Source organism: Dipodomys ordii, unplaced genomic scaffold (genome assembly GCF_000151885.1).
Source record: "Dipodomys ordii isolate 6190 unplaced genomic scaffold, Dord_2.0 Scaffold5, whole genome shotgun sequence".
In the NCBI taxonomy this organism is placed as follows: Eukaryota; Metazoa; Chordata; class Mammalia; order Rodentia; family Heteromyidae; genus Dipodomys; species Dipodomys ordii.
Window position 1 is genome coordinate 7,157,113 of NW_012267221.1, and position 19,706 is coordinate 7,176,818.

Below are 19,706 nucleotides of genomic sequence, written 5' to 3' on the forward strand. Positions count from 1 at the left end.
ACCTAAAAGTAAGATTGCTGGGTCATAGGGGAGCTGTATTTAGAGTCTTTTGAGGAACCTCCATACTGCTTTCCAAAGTGGCTGAACAAGTTTACACTTCCACCAACAATGCAGTAGGGGTCCCTTCTGGCTACATTCCCTCCAGGATCTGTTGCTATTAGAGTTCTTGATTATAGCCATTCTAACTGGGGTGAGGTGGAATCTCAATGTTGTTTTGATTTTCATTTCTTTTATGGCTAGATAGGTTGAGCATTTCTTCATGTGTCTATTGTCCATTCTTATTTCCTCTTCATAGAAGTCTCTCTTTAGGTCTTTAGCCCACTTATTGATTGGGCAGTGGTTGCTTAGAGGATTTGTTGTTGGGAGAGTTAATTTTTTGAGTTCTAAATATATTTTAGATATGAGACTCTTGTCCGTTGTATGGCTAGTGAAGATCTCCCAATTGGTGGGCTTTTTATTCATCTTGCTAGCTATGTCCTTTACCATGCAAAAAGTCTGCAGTTTCATGAACTCCCATTTGTGCAACAATTCTTCGATTTGTTGTGTTTCTGGGTCTTTATTAAAAACATTTCGGCCTATGCAAAGGAGCCCTAGAGTTTTTCATATTCCTTCCTGTAATGTTTTCAGGGGGTCTGCTTTGACTTCGAGGACTTTGATCCATTTGGAGTTGATTCCAGTGCAGGGTGATGTATAAAGATCTAGCTTTAATTTTCTACAGGTGTTTAGCCAATTTTGCCAGCACAATTTACTGAAGAGGCTGTCAATCTTCCATTCTATTTGTTTAGCTCTCTTTTCAAGGATTATGTAGCTGTAGGTCTGTGGGTTCATTTATGGGTCTTCAGTTCTTTCACTGGTCCTCAGGTCTGTATTGTTTTATTACTATGACTCTGTAGTAAGGTTTGAAACTTGATATTGACATTCCTCCAGCACTGTTCTTTCTGTTGAGAACTGTTTTTGCCATTCGGGGTCTTTAATTATTCCATATGAAATTTTTGGTTGCTTCTTCTATTTCATTGAAGAATGAGGTTGGACTATAGATAGATATTGCATTGAATTTGTAGATAGCCTTTGGCAGTATTGCCATTTGCACAATGTTAATCCTCCCAATCCAGGATCATGGGAGGTTTTTCCACTTCCTTAGTTGTGCTTTAATTTCCTTTTTCAGATTTTTAAAGTTTTCATCATAGAGGTCCTTCACTTCTTTGGTTAACTCCTAGGTATTTTATTTTATGTGGGGCTATTACAAAAGGAGTTGCTTTCCTGATTCCAGCTATGCTTGTCTCCTTATTGACTTACAAAAAAAGTCATGAATTTTTTGTTGTTGTTGTTTTAGTTGTTATTGTTGTTGGTCGTGGAGCTTGAACTCTGGACCTGGGTGCTGTCCATCAGGTCTTCAGCTCACAGCTAGCACTCTACCACTTGAGTCACAGCACCACTTCCAGCTTTTTCTGCTTTTAGTGCTGAGGAATCAAACCCAAGGCCTCATGCATGCAAGGCAAGCACTCTACCACTAAGCCACCTTCCCAAGCCCAAGCCATTGATTTTTGAGGATTAATTTTGTATCCTACTACTTTGCCAAAATTTCAAATCAGCTCAAGTAACTTGGGAGTGGAGTCCATGTGGTTCTTTAAATACAAGATTGTGTCCTCTGCAAAGAGGGAGAGTTACACTTCATCTTTCCCTTTTTGGATCCCCTTTCTGTTTGCATCTTACCTTATTGCTCTAGACATTCTAATACTAAATTGAAGAGGAGTGGATAGAGTGGACATCCTTGTCTCATTACTGAATTTACAGGAAATGGCTTTAACTTCTTGCCATTAAGTATAATGCTGGCTATAAGTTTGTCATACACAGCCTTTATTATATTGAGGAATGTTCCATGGATTCCTAGTTTTTCCATAGCTTTCATCTTAAAGAGGTGTTGGATCTTATCAAATGCTTTTTTCTGCATCTATTCAGATAATTATGTAGTTCTTATCCTTCCTTTTGTTGGTGTGGTGAATTATATTAATTGATTTGCATATATTGAACGAGCTTTGCATCCCTGAAATGAATCTTGTTTGGTATATGATTTTTTTGATGAGTTATGGAAGTCAATTGGCCAAAATTATGTTAAGAAGTTTTGTATTGATGTTCTTCAAATAAATGGATTTATGGTTCTCTTTCTTTGATGAGTCCCTGTCTGGTTTTTGGATGAGTGTTATGATGGCTTCCTAGAAAGAGTTCGGTAGTTAACTTTTACTTTCTTATTTCATTGAAGAGTTGGACGAATATTGGTGTGAGTTCTACTTTAAAGGCCTTGTAGAATTCAGCTGTAAATTCATCGAGTCCTAGGCCTTTCTTGGATGGGAAGACTCTTATTGCTATTTCTATTTCAGTGCTTGGTATGTGTCAGTTACTTTGATTTAAATCATCTTGGTTTAGTTTGGGCATGTCAATATTTGCTAGAAATTCGACCATTTCTTCCTGATTCTCAAACTTATTAGCATAAAGGTATGAGAAGTATTCCCTTATAATGTTCTGAATCTTTGTTATTTCTGTGGTGATGTTATCATTCTCATCTCTGACTCTGTTTATTTAGGTATGTTCTCTTCTTTTTCTGATAAAATTTGCTAAGGGTCTGTCAATTTTGTTAATTTTTTCGAAAAACCAACTCTTGTTTTGTTGATACTTTCTATGGTTTTTTTTGTTCTCTAATTCATTTAATTCTGATTTAATTTTAATTATTCTTTTCCATCTATTGGATTGGGGTTTAGCTTGTTGCTCTTTTGAAAGAAGCTTCAGGTGCCTTGTTAAATTGTTGGTTTCAGATCTCTCCAATTTGTTGATATAGGATCTCAGAGCTATGAACTTGCCTCTGAGTACTGCCTTTGCTGTGTCCACACGAGCTGGTAATTTGTGTGTTCATTTTTTATAAATGCCATGCACATTTGGATTTCCTTTCTAATGCCTTTCATGACCCACTGGTGGGTCAACATTGTGTTGTTCGACCTGCATGTGTTACAGGATTTTGTTTTGTGGGTTTTGGTGGTGAATTCTAATTTTATTCCCTTGTGGTCTGAGAGAATGCAAGGCATAATTTAAATAGTTCTGAATTTGGACAAATTTGCTTTGTGACCTAAAATGTAGTCTATTTTGGAGAATGTTCTGTGTGATGCTGAGCAGAACATGTATTTTGATGTTCCTGGGTGAAAGATTCGGTACATGTCTTTTAAGTCTAGTTGATCTATGCATTTGTTTAGATCTAAGTTTTCTCTGTTGAGTTTTTGATGGGTTGATCTATCCAGTAAGGATAGTGGTGTGTTTAATGTCTTTGGATGTATGTGAGATTTTATGGAAAGTAGTGTTTCTTGGATAAATTTGAGTGCTTCATTATTTGGTGAATAGATACTTAAAATTGTAATATCCTCCTGAGAGATCCCTTAATTAGTATGCAACAGCCTTCTCTTCTCACTAATTTTAGTTTGAAGTCTATTTTATCTTTTATTAGGATTGCAACTCCGGCCTATTTATGGAGGCCATTTACTTGGTAGATTTTATTCCAGCCTTTCACTTTCAGAATATTTTGTTTTTGTGGGAAAGGTGTGTCTCTTGAAATCAGCAGATAGAAGGATCTTGCTTTTTGATCCACTAGACAAGATATGTCATTTAATTGGAGAGTTAAGTCCTTTAATATTGAGAGTTAGGACTGAGAGGTGTTTGGTAGTTCATGCCATGTTATCCACCTTCTTGGGAGCTGTGCCAGCTGGGTTCTTCCTCTGATTCTTGGATTCTCTGTTTAGGAGCTGTTTCTTGGCCTTTAAGAATCTTTTGTAGAGCTGGTTTGGTGGAGATATATTCCAATATTTCTTTGCTGTGGAAGGTTTTTATTTGTCCTTCCATTATGAAGGAAAGTTTAGCTGGGTGCAGTACTCTTGGTTAATAGCTGTTTGTCTTTAGGGTATGGCATACATCATTCCAGGCTCTTCTTGATTTTATTGTCTCTGCTAAGACATCTGAAGTTATTCTTACTGGTTTCCCTTTATAGGTGCTTGATCTTTTGTTCCGGACAGCTTTAAGGATCCTTTCCTTGGTTTCAATTGATCCTGTGTAGATTGCAATGTGATGGTGGGATGTCCTGTTCAGGTCTGGTCTATTTGGGGTTCTAAAGGATACTTGTATCTTAATGGGCCTATCTTTTCACATGATTGGGAAATTCCCTGCTAGAATCCTGTTAAATAAATTTCCTAGGCATTTCGTTTCTGTATTGAGGCCCTCCTCTACCCCCATTAGCCTTAAATTAGGCTTTCTGATGGTGTCTTCTAAATGTTGAATAGATCTATCATATTTCTTGTATTTTTCTTGAACACTTGTCTATTTTTTCTCTATAATGTCTAGGCTGTCTTCAATCCCAGAGATTTGATCTTCTGCATGGTCTAACCCACTGTCAAGACTTTCTCTTTGTTTTTTATTTCCTTTCCTTCTAATTGGTCAGATTTGATGGCTTCAAATTATTTGTTGGAGCTTTACCTGCTTAATTTGGTTTTCAGTGTTCATTCTCAAATCCCTTAGTTGATTGGTTATAGTTTCACTGGACTCCCTTTACTTCTGTGTGGCTTCATTCAGTATTCCCTTTGTGGTCTCTATGGATTCCTTCAGCTTTCTGTTTGTGGATTCTATGAATGCCTCTATCAATTTTTGTTTATTCTCATCCTGCTCACGCAATTCCTCTATTAATCTTTGATTAGCCTCCTCAAGCTTGTGACATTCCTGTATTAGTCTTTGGTTAGTCTCATCACACTCATGCATTTCCCTATCATGCTCACACAGAGTACTTTTCATTCAATCTTTCAATCTTTTCATTCAATATGTTTATCAGTCATGTTTGTAAAACATTTTAGGAACTCTCCTCTGGATTATTCATTAACTTCTCTATTGCCTGATTATCATGAGTGGGAGTTGAGATACCTGGACTTGCCATTTTTCTTGTGTTTCTCTGGGTTGTTCTGTCCATTTGGGTATGAAAGCAAAACCAATTCCATGCTAGAACACTATTTTTAGGCAAGCATCAACCAGAGCCCTGTAGTTGCACAGATTGTTAAACAGTCAAAATGAGTACAGATACACTCTAGTTCAACAGATACAAACTAGTGCAACAACAAACACTATGGATCAATGCAATAAGAAAATCAAAGACAGAGTCAGCAGACCAGAAATTAATAAAAAGAGATAAAGAAAAAGAAAAATGAAAAAATGAAAAACTTATATAAGTATACAGAAATAAAACTACAATTAATGGAGTTAAGGCTGAGAGTTTGTGAATTGAGTAATCGATATATGAAAAAGGTATGCACACGATTAGTATAAGGTCTAATAATTGAAGACAGGTATATATCTGGGGTGAACAGAACAGCAAAGTAAAGCAAAAAAAAAAAAGAAAAAAAATTAGAAAAACAAACCAAAAAAACCAACAAGTAAAAGAGTAAAAAGAGAATTACAAAAAACCTAAAATAAAAATGATGAAAAAATAGAAAACAATTTTTTTTAAAAAAAATTAAAAATTAGGTAGAAAAAGAGTTCTTTTGGAGTCTCTGGTTTGCTTGTGGTGTTTGGTTTCCTGTGGCTTGATTTTTTTTTCTTAAATAAGTTTGTTTGAACAGGTAGAACAAAGCTCTGCCTTACCAGGGACTTTATAACCCTCCTTCTAGGCTAGTTCAGTGGGAGGGCAATCTGCTTTGAGTATCACAAAAGAGGGAAATGGCTGTTTCCTCTAGCTTGCAGTTGCTTTGATGGGACTAGGCTGTGTTAAGGCATTTCAGCAATCAGTAGCTTTTCCCTAAGAGGCTATTTCCTGAGACACTCACACATCCCAGACTGGAGCCATTCTCAGGATTTATGTTTACTAAGTTTCCAGTTGTTTTTCTTTTACCCTCCTGCAGCTTGGTCTGCTGCCTATGCTGCAGTGGGGTGGGGCAGCCTCTGGCTCTGTTTACCCAGTGAAGAAAGTCACTCCTCCCTGAGGGGAGCTTCCTTTTTCTAGGAAGGGCAACTTTCCCCTTGGTGGAGCTGAGCCCTGCAGGTCAGGTTCCTTTAACTTATTGAATGGTTCCTAGAGGTCTTCTTCCAAGGCCTGGGTTATGTGCCATCTGCTCTGGCCCGGTCTCTATCAGTATCAAAGATGGAGTTCTTCTCCATCTTTGGGGAGGGACTACCTTCCCACTGCTACTCTGAGAGAATGTCTTGTACCTTTCCCTTGGTTTCTGGGCTGTCCACTGTCTGGACTGACTGTGGTCAGCAGGATGTTTTCCACTCCTTGTCAGTTCTTGCTGGCTGTGAGTAGAATCTGCTCATACACCATCTCCGGCACCTCTGTCCCCAGCTCTCTCTCTTGATATGGCAGCAAAGGCAGCAGTTTCTTCCACCACTGCTACTGTTGTCACCCATGAGTGCTCAAATCTGTCTCCTTAACCAAGCGGCTTGAATTTTATCTCTCTGGCCAAACTCTCTGTACTGTGAAGGCACCCTTGGTGTGATTCTCTAGCCTTGGACTTTTCACTGGAACACTAAAACTGTGTTCTAAGCAATAGCTTGCTTAGCCCCCAGCTTCTCCTCTGCCATCTTCCTCTGGACCATGAAACTTTTTAAATAAGTAAACCGGCCAAGCAAATGTGTGCTTCACATTTAGAAGCTGACTTTTCTGAATGATATTTTTTATGTGAGTTTTCTACTATCATTCTCAATGCCATAAAGGTCATCGACCATGTAATGTTTCCTGAAATGAGAATCCTTGAGAATTTTTTCAAGTTCCTGAAGCCATTCAATAAACTTTGATTCTTATTCTTTCTTAATTGTGCCAGAAAATAAGTATCTTTAAAGGAAAGGAAGGTATATTAGTAAGGTTTTGGAGGACAACCAGAACTCATAGAAATAATGTATCCACATAAAAACATACCTAAACACATATGTACATATACACATGCACACACACACATATATATACACACATCTATCTGTATATATATACACATATATAGCAATTTTTTTTAATTTTAAAAATTAGGAAGAAAAAAGAGTTCTTTGATTTTTTTTAGAGTCTCTGGTTTGCCTGTGGTGTTTGGTTTTCCTTTGGCTTGATTTGTTTCTTAAATCTGAGCAGGCAGGCTCTGTCCTGTATCTCTCTCTCTCTCTCTCTCTCTCTCTCTCTCTATATATATATATATATATATATATATATACACAGATAGATGTGTGTATATATGTGGGCCTGTAATTATTAAAGGGGATTTATTCAGGTACATTAACTGATTGGATTCTGAATTGTCCCAAATGGCATCTGGCACTCTGGAAAGCTGTTTAGTCCAAGTAGCTGGCCAATTCAAGAAGCTGGAAGCCCCAGGACAAAGAAGATCCATATTGCATTCCTAGCCTGAGGCTGAAGGCCTGACTGTGAGTCCTGGTTGTGAGTCTGCCTTGAAAAGCTGAAGAGCCTAGAATCTAATACACACAGTTGATGACAGCAGTAATGGATGCATTTGTTCCAGAATTGAGCTTACATGCTCTGGTAGGCCTCCTTTCTTTTCCACTTTTGTTCTTATGGTCTCCCAGCATATTATGTGGTACTTTTCATATTCAAGTTGTGTCTGCCTCTTCAGTTCACTGGTCCATATGCCCCTCTTCTCTAGAAATACTACCACACTCACTCCAGGTGTGTGTTTCACTAATGTCCTAGCCATCTCTCAATGAAATCATATAGATATTAGGCACCATAACAGAATTTTTTCTTAGATATCAATCAGGGTACATTTCATTTCTTTTTAAATTTGAAACTGCAAGTGGCCAGAGATTCACAGAGGAGAAGACAAGTTGTACATGCATAGGCACAAACAGTTTTAAAATGATTGTCTTCTCCTCTACAACAATTGCAAGATGTCATTGATTATAAAATTTATCACTACTTCAGAGGTGTTACAAAATGTCATAGAATGGAAGTAACAGTTACATCTAGCAGCCTACTAGTTATTTATAGGATACCACTTGTGAGACACTTTATAGACATATTTAGGTTGCCCAAACAATTGTTCACTGACATTTATTTTAAATTTCCATACCAATGGAGTAACATCCAATTAATGTCATTAATTGCCATTTATTTCCAAATTCACATTTGGGCAGAATCTTGAATCTTTACATTTATCTATCAGGCAGAACAGTTATTTGCCAAATGTCTTCTGTTGTTGGAAGGATGATTGACCAATCATTTGCTATCACCCTGATAAAGATTTCTCCATAGAGAGTTTTCAAGCTTTCTCCAGTTTATGTGCATCATCAAGTACCATGGGAGTGAGTATAGATTTTGATATAAGAACTCAACAATCCTTCTATTGTAATCTTGCTAATATATTCTGACGTTTGCTAAATTAGCAAGAAATTTAACCATTCAAAGTTTTGCTCTCAATCTTAAATGAATAGGAGATAACAGTAATTTGTAGGAATGACATCCAAATTTAATGTGAAGTGATATATGCAAATTTTATTATGTAAATTAAAAATCCTTAAATATTTTGTTTTTGCTACAATGTACCTGGGGTTTCAACACGCCACATCACATGCCATCAATAAGTGGATGAATGGTTGTTCTGTTACAAAAATGTTTTGAGATTCCCTCTAAATTCTAATATTCATATGACATTTTTGAGAAAATATAGAAAGATACTCTGTCAGTTATGAAGTTAGCAGTGTTGTAAAATATAAATAAAGCAATGCTTAGTTCATCCACTGCTTATCAGGTTTTTGAGTAAATGCAGGATATTGAAAATAATTTTATAATAAAATAGTCCATAGACTACAAATAATAAAGCTATGCTTAGTTCATCCACTGCTTATCAGGTTTTTGAGTAAATGCAGGATATTGAAAATAATTTTATAATAAAATAGTCCATAGACTACAAATAATAAAAACAATTCTAGTACAGTGCAAGTTGGGAGTCTGGCCCTAAAAATCAATATCATATACCCTATATCTATTTATATTTTACAAGAATCAAAATAATGTCTAAATATACAGCTCTATATTGTACTAAGTTGATAAGAAATAAACTTTGCACACCACTAGAGTACTCACACAATAAAACGTCTTAGGATATGATGAGTGCCTTTAATTAAAGTAAACAAATAATTACATCATTTAAAATATATATATATATATATATATATATATATTTACCCATTTCTTTGGTTTTAGTGGTATTAGAGTTTTGACCTGTGGCTTATTTTGCAATCAGCATACCACCTTAGCCCACCTTCAGTCATTTTTTTAAAATGAGTTATGTTCTAGAAGAATCTTGGGTTTTTGTCCAGACCACAATACATCTACCTATGTTCCCCATGTAATTGGGACAACAGATGTGCACCACCATGAGAAGCTTTTTTGATAAGAAGAGTCTAACATTTTGCCTAGAATTGCCTACAATTGTGACACTCTTCTCCACCTTCCAAGTAGCTGGGATTATAGACATGAGCCACACTCTTCTAAAAATAAAAGTTATGGTCATATATTAATTCACAGATGATTGACTTGATAGACTATATGAAATCATTTTTAAAATAGAAAAAATATGGGCGGACATTTTTAATATCTCGGGATGTCTAGGACATTTATAAACATGATATCAAGATAGGAAATGTCAAGAAAAAGTTGATAGCATTTGAAATACTAAAAACAAAAAGCATTTTGCATTATAAAAGTGCACAAAATTGAAATATTTGTGACAATATATGTGCCAAATATCTAAATATCCAAAATGCTTATAGTCACAAAGAAAATGTAACCCTTTCAAAGTCCACCTCAGAAAAAAGAAAAAGTGAGCAATTCATAAAAGAAAACATAGCAAAAGGAGATTTAATTTAATGATATATTGTTTTAGAAAAAGCAAGCTGCAAATGTATATTACAATATGAATCATTTTGTAAGAAATGATTTATTATACTTATATATAAAGAAATGAAAATTCCTATAAGTAAAACTTACAGATAATTTTATATATGCTTATGGTTTAGTGTGATTAGCAATAGAGATAAGTTCTTCAAAAAATCTTAAAAAATTAAGATAAAAAATAAATTCTGCATGAATCTTTCTACTGAAAGAATAAATGAATGCAACAAAAGAAGACGTGTACACTGTTCAGCAAAATGATTAGCAGATTGATATTTTGTCTTCATTTTTTTGTAAAATATGTCAATTGAGATTAGATGTATGATCAATCTACTTTCTCATTTGAATGATATAAATACTCCCCTAAATTTCCTGACTTAAAAAAATTTCCTGAAGATTTTATAATCCATTTGCTACAACTGATACCAAATTTGCCTTTATTTAAAAAGGTTACTTCACACATTGACTTTTCTTATTTCCCATACTGTTAGTGGTCTGGAACCAAGCAGTTGAATATGATTTTTTTATTATCAAATTTAACTGAAGTTTGAGGAAATTACTTAGAAAATTCAGCTTCTATACTTGCTCTAACCTTGGATTATGAATATCAATGTTAAATATATGGAGAAATTATTCTATATTTGGTGTTTCTGTATGACATAGCTCTCCACAAAAGCTGTGATCTTCATGAAAGTTATTATCTCAATTTGGTTCCAATAAAATAAAATTGCAGTCATAATAGTAAGTGATAAATTTAATGTATAATCACTAGTGTTATTGGCTGGGATGAGTTATCAGCCTGCTAATGTAATTCTGTGCTGTGACATTTTACTGAATGTTTATATTTGTGGGTAATGGGTGCTTATAAAGCATGGATAAATTTAGATGGATTACCTATATTAAAAAATTTAAACCAGTAATTCTAAGTATTCTTCTAAATGTTACAGTCCATTTTTTATGTACTGTTGAATACATTAATCTCTGATTGGGTTTTTTATTGCTATTACATTTGAGGAGAAAAATGTAGATATTTACTGAAACATTTTTCTGAAGACAATTGTTCAAAGCAAACAATAAAATAAAGATGATGCTTTGTTTTGTAAATTTATGACATCTCCTAAAAGTGAATTCTGAATTGAAACCATATAATTGACCTACTCCAATGAAATGCAAATAGATTGCTAAAATGACATCATTTTATGTAACAAACTTGATGCTTATGAGCATAGTTGTGATTACAGTTCTTAAGGAAAGAACACGAGATTCCTTTCTCTATTTTTGAGTAGCAAAAGGGATGAATTTTCATATTTCTCAATTTAATTCTGTTAATTTAAAATCGTTATAAAGGCAGTGATATATATGTGTGCTATATTAACATTTCTCATATATTTGCATAAACAACTTTTAATACGTGAATTATTGAATTGTATTTTGTATACAAGTGGTTTGCTGAGACATTCTTCTTTTTTTTTTTTGGGTCTGGTCGTGGAGCCTGAACTCTGGGCCTGGGCACTGTCCCTCAACTCTTCAGCTCAAGGCTAGCACTCTACCACTTGAGCCACAGTGCCGCTTCTGGCTTTTTTCTTTTTGCTTATGTGGTGTTGAGGAATTGAACCCAGGCCTCATGCATGTAAGGCAAGCACTCTACCACTGAGTCACCTTCCCAACCCCTGCTGAGACATTCTTTACTGAAAGGAAATTCAGTTTTAAATTCTAGGACATAGTTTACAGGAAAATGTTCCATTTTCTCCATGTAAGTTATGTCACAAAATGCATCTCTTTTTTTTTTCATTTTTTTTTTATTGTGAAAATACCATACAGAGGGGTTACAATTACATGGGCAAGGTAATGAGTACATTTCTTATCAAGCATTGTTGCCTCCTCCTTTGTTTCCCCATACCATCCCTTCCCATCTCCACCTCCCCACCTCTACACCCCCCTACCACCACCTCCTCCCATCCCCCATCCCCCACCCTGCCAAAGTTGTAAAGTTCGTTTTTCGACATAACATCTTGTACATCTCATTGTTGTAATGGGTCCACCTCTTGTATAAAGTTCTAAGCTAAGGTACTAAAAGTCTAAGCATTCAGTCAGGGAACTTTGTCTTCAGGCAACCTGATTATAGGGAAACAAACCTGAGACTTAGTAGGTAGAAGAACCTAAAGTAACTATGTTCTTCCATATAATATCTGTTTAAAAACTTAAATTACAAATTGATGTACATATCTGAATTTAATACTATCATGCAATATGTTTAAAGCTGAAGAATAAAATTAAGTCATTATTATTGTGTCAGAACTCATAGTGTTTTGCATTTACATATTGATCAAATCTTCACACCTAATGTCACTTTCTTGTCACACCTTGTCACTTTCTTATTACTGAATTTTTATTTTATTTATTTATTTTTTGGGGTCCAGTCTTGGGGCCTGAACTCTGGGCCTGGGCACTGTCCCTTAGCTCTTCAGCTCAAGGATAGCGCTCTACCACTTGAGCCATAGAGCCACTCCCGGCCTTTTTTCTTTTTGCTTATGTGGTGCTGAGGAATCAAACCCAGGGCCTCAGGCATGCAAGGCAAGCACTCTACCACTGAGCCAACCCATTACTGAATTTTTAATTTCACTAATTTTTAATTTTGCTAGCAAAGCCTTTACAGGACTTTTGTAAGTCTCCTTGAGAGACAAGCATAAGTGTGAGCGACTCTTATAAGTAGTGTTTGAAAATGTAATAATGCATTAAAAGTTCCTCAAATACAGCCTTCCTTTCTGTCGTACTCTGTGCTGTAGTGTTATCACTTTCTAATGCATTATTGTTCTTTATTACTATCTCCAATAGCATGTAAGAATATTATCTCTATAGAAGAAGCTTTCTTCCTCTTTCTCCTTCCCTTCTTCTCCTCCTCCTCCGCATCCTCGGTCTCCTCCTCTTCCTCCTCTTTCTCCTAATCCTCCTCCTCTCTGTATTCATAAATGTATACATGCATTCATTTTTATATGTTGATTTATCTTACCTCTGAATTCATATGATTAAGTCACCTACTCCATATTGCAGACTTTAGATCTCTAGGCTTAGCTCACCTTTGTAATTACCAATTTCAGAGAAAATAGAGCTTGACTTTCTAATAGCCCCAACAATGTCACAGAGTACACATTCATTAGACTAACAGCCCTATTTTCTGAGTAAATTGTTGCAATCTGGCTTCCTGTAAAGTTGAGAATGCTCTGATTGTCTTGGGTACTACTCAAATTCTGGCCTGATCAGCATTCCCTAAGAGTTTATGTTACTTCAGACCAGCAGAGTCAGAATTTGCATTTTAACAGGATTTTCTGGTGATGTGAATTTAGTCCTCTTTGCTCCAGGTGATGCAGGAATCCTAAAGAAAGGAATGTGGCCACCCCACATGAACTAAAGGCAAAAGCATAAAAGCATCCTAATGGCATTCTACCAGTAGACAGAAGGAATGTTAAGCATGCAACAATAATAAATACCCACAAACAACAGGTAGTGTGTATTAAGCAGTGTATATAGTAGGCACTGTGCCAAGTCTTTTCCAGGTGGTATTTAGGATTCACGGTGTTCTACAATATATTCTCAGAAGGGGTATCTTAGGTTGCAAGGGATTAAATAAATGGCTGACAATTCTTACTGAGGAAACAATGAATAAATTAATTGATAACATAATGTTGGGTATTAATGAGTATCAAAGGGAAATTCAAAACAGAGAAATACAGCATAATTAGGGATGGTTGGCTGAAGAGTTCAATTTAGGCAGATCAATCAAGGTAAACCTGAAAAAGTATGTTTGAGTAAAAACTTTAGTTCAGGAAAAGGCACCTTATAAAAGGTAAAGATTGGAAGTGGTACTCTGGCTCAAGTGGTAGAGTGCTTGCCTTGAGCTGAAGAGCCCAGGGACAGCGCCCAGGCCCAGAGTTCAAACCCCACAACTGACAAAAAAAAAAAAAAGGAAAAGATTTTAAAAGGTAAAGATTAATACCATTCCAGACAAAATGAAAGTTTAAAAAAAGTCAAAACTTTGAATTCCCAATTTAAGAGCTTGGCATACTTGAAAAAAGAGAGAGAGAGAGAAAGAGAGAGAGGAAGGAAGGAAGGAAGGAAGGAAGGAAGGAAGGAAGGAAGGAAGGAAGGAAGGAAGGAAGGAAGGAAGGAAGGGGTAAAAGAAATCCAGCATGGCTCACAATGGTGAATTCAGATATGAGCCAAGATACATTTCATGAAGAATCTTTGCTCCATTAGTCTTAGTAGAATAGAAAGTCACTAAGAGTTTTTTATTTATTGTGAAAATACTGTATAGAGGGGTTACAATTACATGGACAAGATAATGAGTACATTTCTTATACTAAGAGCTTTTAAATGAAGGAATAACATGATTTAATAGATATTCTAAATAGATATAAATTATATATATATTAGAATAAATAGATATAGGTAGAGAAATATAAGATGTCAGGACAGTGGCTAGGATATTATTGCAATATTAGTGTAGGAAATTTATGAAAGAGGGTTAGACCAGTAAATGTTTTAAAGTAAGAGTCAATAGGTTTGCTGATGACTTAAATGTGTGTAGGGGGGTTTGACAATTACACTTGTCACTTTGCATTAAGAATGTTGATGCACATATATGCTAATTATGGACATGGAGATCCTTAAAGATGAAGTAAGTTGAAGAATCAACTTTTGGGCTTGTCAAGTTTGAGGTAACTACCAGAGGTCCTAGTAAGATTACTAAGAATAAATCACTGGATAAGCTGGAGATTTAGGATGTAGTTAAGAAATTGTGAAATAGGCCAGATGGAAGTGGCTCACACCTGTAATCTTAGCAACTCAGGAGCCTGAAATCTGAGGATTGTGTAAGACTTAACTCCAATTAACCACCAAAAACAAAACAATAACATCAGCAACAACAACAACAAAAGCCCAGAGTGGCTCAAGTGGTAGATCTTGCCTTGCCTTGCTCATACTCAGGGACAATGCACTGCCCCTGAGTTCAAGCCACAGGACCAGCACCAAAAGAAAAAAATGGTAACAATGCTCGACAAGAAATGTACTCATTACCTTACTCATGTAAGTGCAACCCCTCTGTACAGCATCTTGACATTAAAATAAAGCTAAAAAAAATAGTTTGGGAAATAAGTGATACGTTATTTCCAGTCATGGAAACTGAATATGTTAATCTAGGCTTTATTCCACAGTCACTGAAATCATGCAGGTGAAGCAAAGGTCCTGCAGTCTGTCTGATAGCTATGTTCACTGTACACAAGACCTCTTGTGTCACTGCAGTGGGAGAAAGGATTGTAGTCCCTCCCTCATGGCTGTGCTTCAAAATGTAAGATTAGAAGTGACATACAGCCCTTCCCCCACAGTTCATTAGGAGGACCAGTTGAATATCCCTTCCTGACTGGAGGGGTTTGGAAGGGTGGAGGTATGTGTAGAGTCATTTGGTGATTGCTATTGTCCAATATATAATATCTCATTTCTAAGTAGGAAAATACAAATAGGAGGGGAGAAAGCTATTTTCATCAAATATTAAAATAAGCTCACCGTATTGCGCGTTTCTAAAATAATCTAACATCATTATAAAGGCTATCACCCAGTTTTTCCAGCCAATGCAAAGGGACAGCTTAGAAGTGGTAGGACCAGGAATGTTACAGCTTTTCTCAGTTAACTCTTTTTTCTCTATCAGACACACTGTGCCACATCATACATGTGCAATATGAATGGACTATGCAAAAACATTTGTAAATCAGAAATTTGTTCATAAAATAGTTATAGGATAGGGACTGGAAATGTGGCTTAGTGGGAGAGTGCTTGCCTAGTATGCATGAAGCCCTGAGTTCGATTCCTCAGTACCACATAAATAGAAAAGTCTAGAGGTGGCACTGTGGCTCAAGTGGGAAAGTGCTAGCCTTGAACAAAAAGAAGCTCAGGGACAGTGTCCAGGTCCTGAGTTCAAGCTCCAGGACCAACCCCCGCCCTCCCCCCCCCAAAAAAAGTGTAGGAATAAACTCTGAAACCAGGAATGCTAAATCTTAAAGCAATGAAAAAGAACTGTTGTAATTTAAATAAACCATAATTAAATTAATGTATCTCAAAAATGAAAACAGGCTAGGTCTTAGTGGCTCACGTCTGTAATCCTAGCTACTCAGGAAGTTGAGACCTAAGGATCGCAGTTCAAATCAAGCCCAGGCAGGAAAGTCTGTGAGACTCTTATCTACAATTAACCATGAGAAAATTGAAAGTGGTGCTGGGGTTCAACTGGTAGAGCACTATCCTTGAGCGGAAGAACTGAGGGACAGTGCTCAGGCCCACAGTTCAAGCCCTACAACCAACAACAAAAAAAAAGGAAATGAAAAAAAGAAAACAGAACAGTAAACATTTGACTTTTAAACTTAGTCCTGTGAATTTTCTTGTTCTATAACAGATGCTATCTCTATATAAACTTTTGAAAACTATGTATTATACCATTTCTATCATCATAACATTTAATATTTTTGAATATCAATTCGTAAGTACATTTTTAGAGCCTCTTCCATTGAAAGTATTACTCCAGTTTGAATATTGTAGTAGAAAACTTATAAAATGAAATATTTATTTATTTTTACTGCCTTTGCAAAGGCCTTGTTTTATTCTGTCTGCACAGCAGCTAACTATGTTCTTTTGAAAGAACATTGGAAGTTTTGCTGCTTAGGTATCATCATTATGCCTTCTAGCAATTATGCTACTTAATTTTTTTTTTTTTTTTTGGTCCAGTTGTGGAGCCTGAACTCTGGGCCTGAGCACTGTCCCTCAGCTTTCAGCTCAAGGCTAACGTTCTACCACTTGAGCCACAGCGCCACTTCCGGTTTTTTTCTTTTTGCTTATGTGGTGCTGAGGAATCGAACCCAGGGCCTCATGCATGTGAGGCAAGCACTCTACCACTGAGCCACCTTCCCAGCCCTACTCAATTTTTTTTAAGTAAAGAGTTTCAAAGAAAAAAAGGGAGGTACATTGGTGAGTAACATGCGTTGATAGTGCAACTCACTTCTGAAAATGGTGACCTAATAATGTCATAAATAACAAATATTCAGGATGATTACGGTTTGCAGAGCTGTTAACTGGCTTTGATGAATGGTTGAGATACAGTGTCATAAACATTGTTTTTATTTTTACTTTTTTTTTCTGTGACAGACTTTGGTTGCTTACTAGCCTTAAATATCTAAATCCTTTCAAAATAACATGAAATAAGTACATTTTATAATTGTTATATAATCATGTCAGTCATTTTTATTACTATAATGAGAAAATTATTGTATCATAAAATGAAATGGTATACATAATAATTACAGTATCACCATATTACTCAAAGTATGCTTTTTTTTTTTGGGGGGGGGGGTCATGGGGCCTGAACTCTGGGCCTGGACGCTGTCTCTCAGCTCTTCAGCTCAAGGCTAGCGCTCTACCACTTGAGCCACAGCACCACTTCCGGCTTTTTTCTTTTTGCTTATGTGGTGCTGAGGAATCGAACCCAGGGCCTTGAGCATGCAAGGCAAGCGCTCTACCACTGAGCCACCTTCCCAGCCCTCAAAGTATGCTTTTAAGGAACTCAATATTTATTTTAATTTCAATATTCTTCTATTACAAAATAAAATTGAACAATTTTAATATACACATGAATTTATTTGTGTCTGTGTTAGTTTCTTTATGCTAATTCATTAAACTCTCTAAGGGTATTAAGTGGATTGTACTCCACTATAAAATAAAATACTAAAAATTAAATGAAGCAGTGGTCTACAGTAAATCTAGATAGACGTTCATAAAGAAGGTAGAGTTAGAACATATAAATATACAATGTATTAATGATTATTTTATATAAATCTCTCATAAATTAAATGGTGCATAAATAATGCCATATGGAAAATATGAGCATTAACAAAAACATTAAATTTACTATTGAAGAGAAACAGAGACATTTCACAGTTGTTAAACTTTGAATATGAGATATTAAATCATACCAATTTCATGTCTACTTGATTATTCTAAGAATGACAAGTATCTCATAATAAATCTTTGCATCTCAAAAGTCATAATTAGTGGAAGATTTTTTAAAAAATATCTACTTAATGTACTAATTGGATGGTAGCAAGAAAAGTAACATCATAGCAGCCACACATGCAATTGAATTTGAGGGATTATAATTACAGAAAAAAATTGATGGCAAAGAAGAAAGTGGCATAGTGGTTAAGTGAAAATAGCACTAACTGGTTTGTATTTCTTTGAAAAATTCCAGGTGTTGTCAAAGTGGATTATGGCGATGTGTCAGTCAGGAAAATGCTAAGAGAAAATCTGCAGTGTAAGCCCTTTTCTTGGTACCTAGAAAACATCTATCCGGACTCCCAGATCCCCAGGCGTTATTACTCACTTGGTGAGGTATGAATTATTTATGTTGGTTAAGTTATAAATATATTTTGCAAATGGAGCAATTTCTAAAGCGCTCAATTTTTGTTATGAATAAAATGCGGTAAGGATTGTTTTTTTTTTAAATAGATGTAGTTTAAATGACCTCTCATATTTTTTTTTCAAGGACCATAAAGTCTTCATCACAGAAAATTGCAAAGTGAGGGGAAAGCTAAGATGGAGCACACAATATTTTCTTGTTTATCAACAGTTCCAAAATTTTTATGAAGTGTGAGCTTACTCTCCTATAAATTTTAATGAACACTAGGCGCTTTTGTTTATATGGGTTATAACCATTAATATTTACTATCCTGAAAATTAAATGAAGAGTGTAAAGCCTTATCTTTGATTTAAATAATGTAGTAGTCATATTTATGAAAACAGAGATAATATTCCCTTAAAAAATAAATACACTTTACAAAACCAAATCCGATATTGAAAGTAATAACATCAATTATATATTTGTGAATTTCATTCGTGTCTGGCTTAACAGGAGGTTGTTGGATTCTGAAACCTGCTTCAGTATTAACAGTGTTGCAATAGGCCATATTGTTGACAACTGCCCATAAGAAACTGTGTGAAAACTGCATTGTATCTCTGTTATTATAAAAGTGGCTAGGCATCCATTGATCTCTATCACTCTTTTCCAAATACCTTATTTAGAAATACACAGGTTATAGTTATGTCAACATCATAATTATACAAACATAGATAGGACATATTTAAGTACTCAAGTATTATCATTCTTATATGAGTTGTCTAATTACTGGCTTTATGGTCAGATGTCTACTTCTTTATTAGCTGTGTTAATGTCTTTGCAGGAAATCTTCTGATTTAAATATATTTTTTAAGTTGTGAAAAGATGTATGTATATTAATAACGACATGCCATTTTTAGGTTGGTGACTTTAGGTAAGTCACTGAACAGTCCTGTTGTTTGGATTGGTTTTGTTTATACGGCAATGTTGTTCTGCTGTAGTGGTAACGTCTTCATGTTACTACTAATACCACAGTGATTTATATTCCATGCACACATGCCTGAGAGTGTTTTTATAAACTTGAACACTCTGATGTTAAGCTATCCAATAAAATGTCTACGACTATTGTCTCTTGAATGTAGTTTGGTTTTTCACAAACCACATTGTATCCTCAGAAAAGCATGCTTCTATTCTTCTTTTAAAATAATTTTCCCACTGTAGTCTATGAACAAAAGAATGAATAAACATCAGTTCCAAGAAAAGATGACTTTTTGGAAACTCACTGGGGCCACCAGGTAACTCTTGAGAAAAATTCCAGGCTCTGAAGCAAAACTAGATGCTTTTTTTTCCAAGTTAAAAAAAAATCAT

At 35.5% G+C, this 19,706-nt stretch overlaps 1 protein-coding gene across 2 annotated transcripts in view; it reads left to right on the forward strand.

Moving 5' to 3' along the window:
* The window catches only part of Galnt13 (polypeptide N-acetylgalactosaminyltransferase 13), a 490,025-nt gene that overhangs the window by 406,497 nt on the left and 63,822 nt on the right, over window positions 1-19,706 (forward strand). For both annotated transcript variants that reach the window (XM_013028124.1, XM_013028115.1), the window contains one exon: window positions 18,195-18,334. In XM_013028124.1, the coding sequence (XP_012883578.1) occupies window positions 18,195-18,334 (140 nt within the window). The remainder of the gene's footprint in view (window positions 1-18,194; window positions 18,335-19,706) is intronic.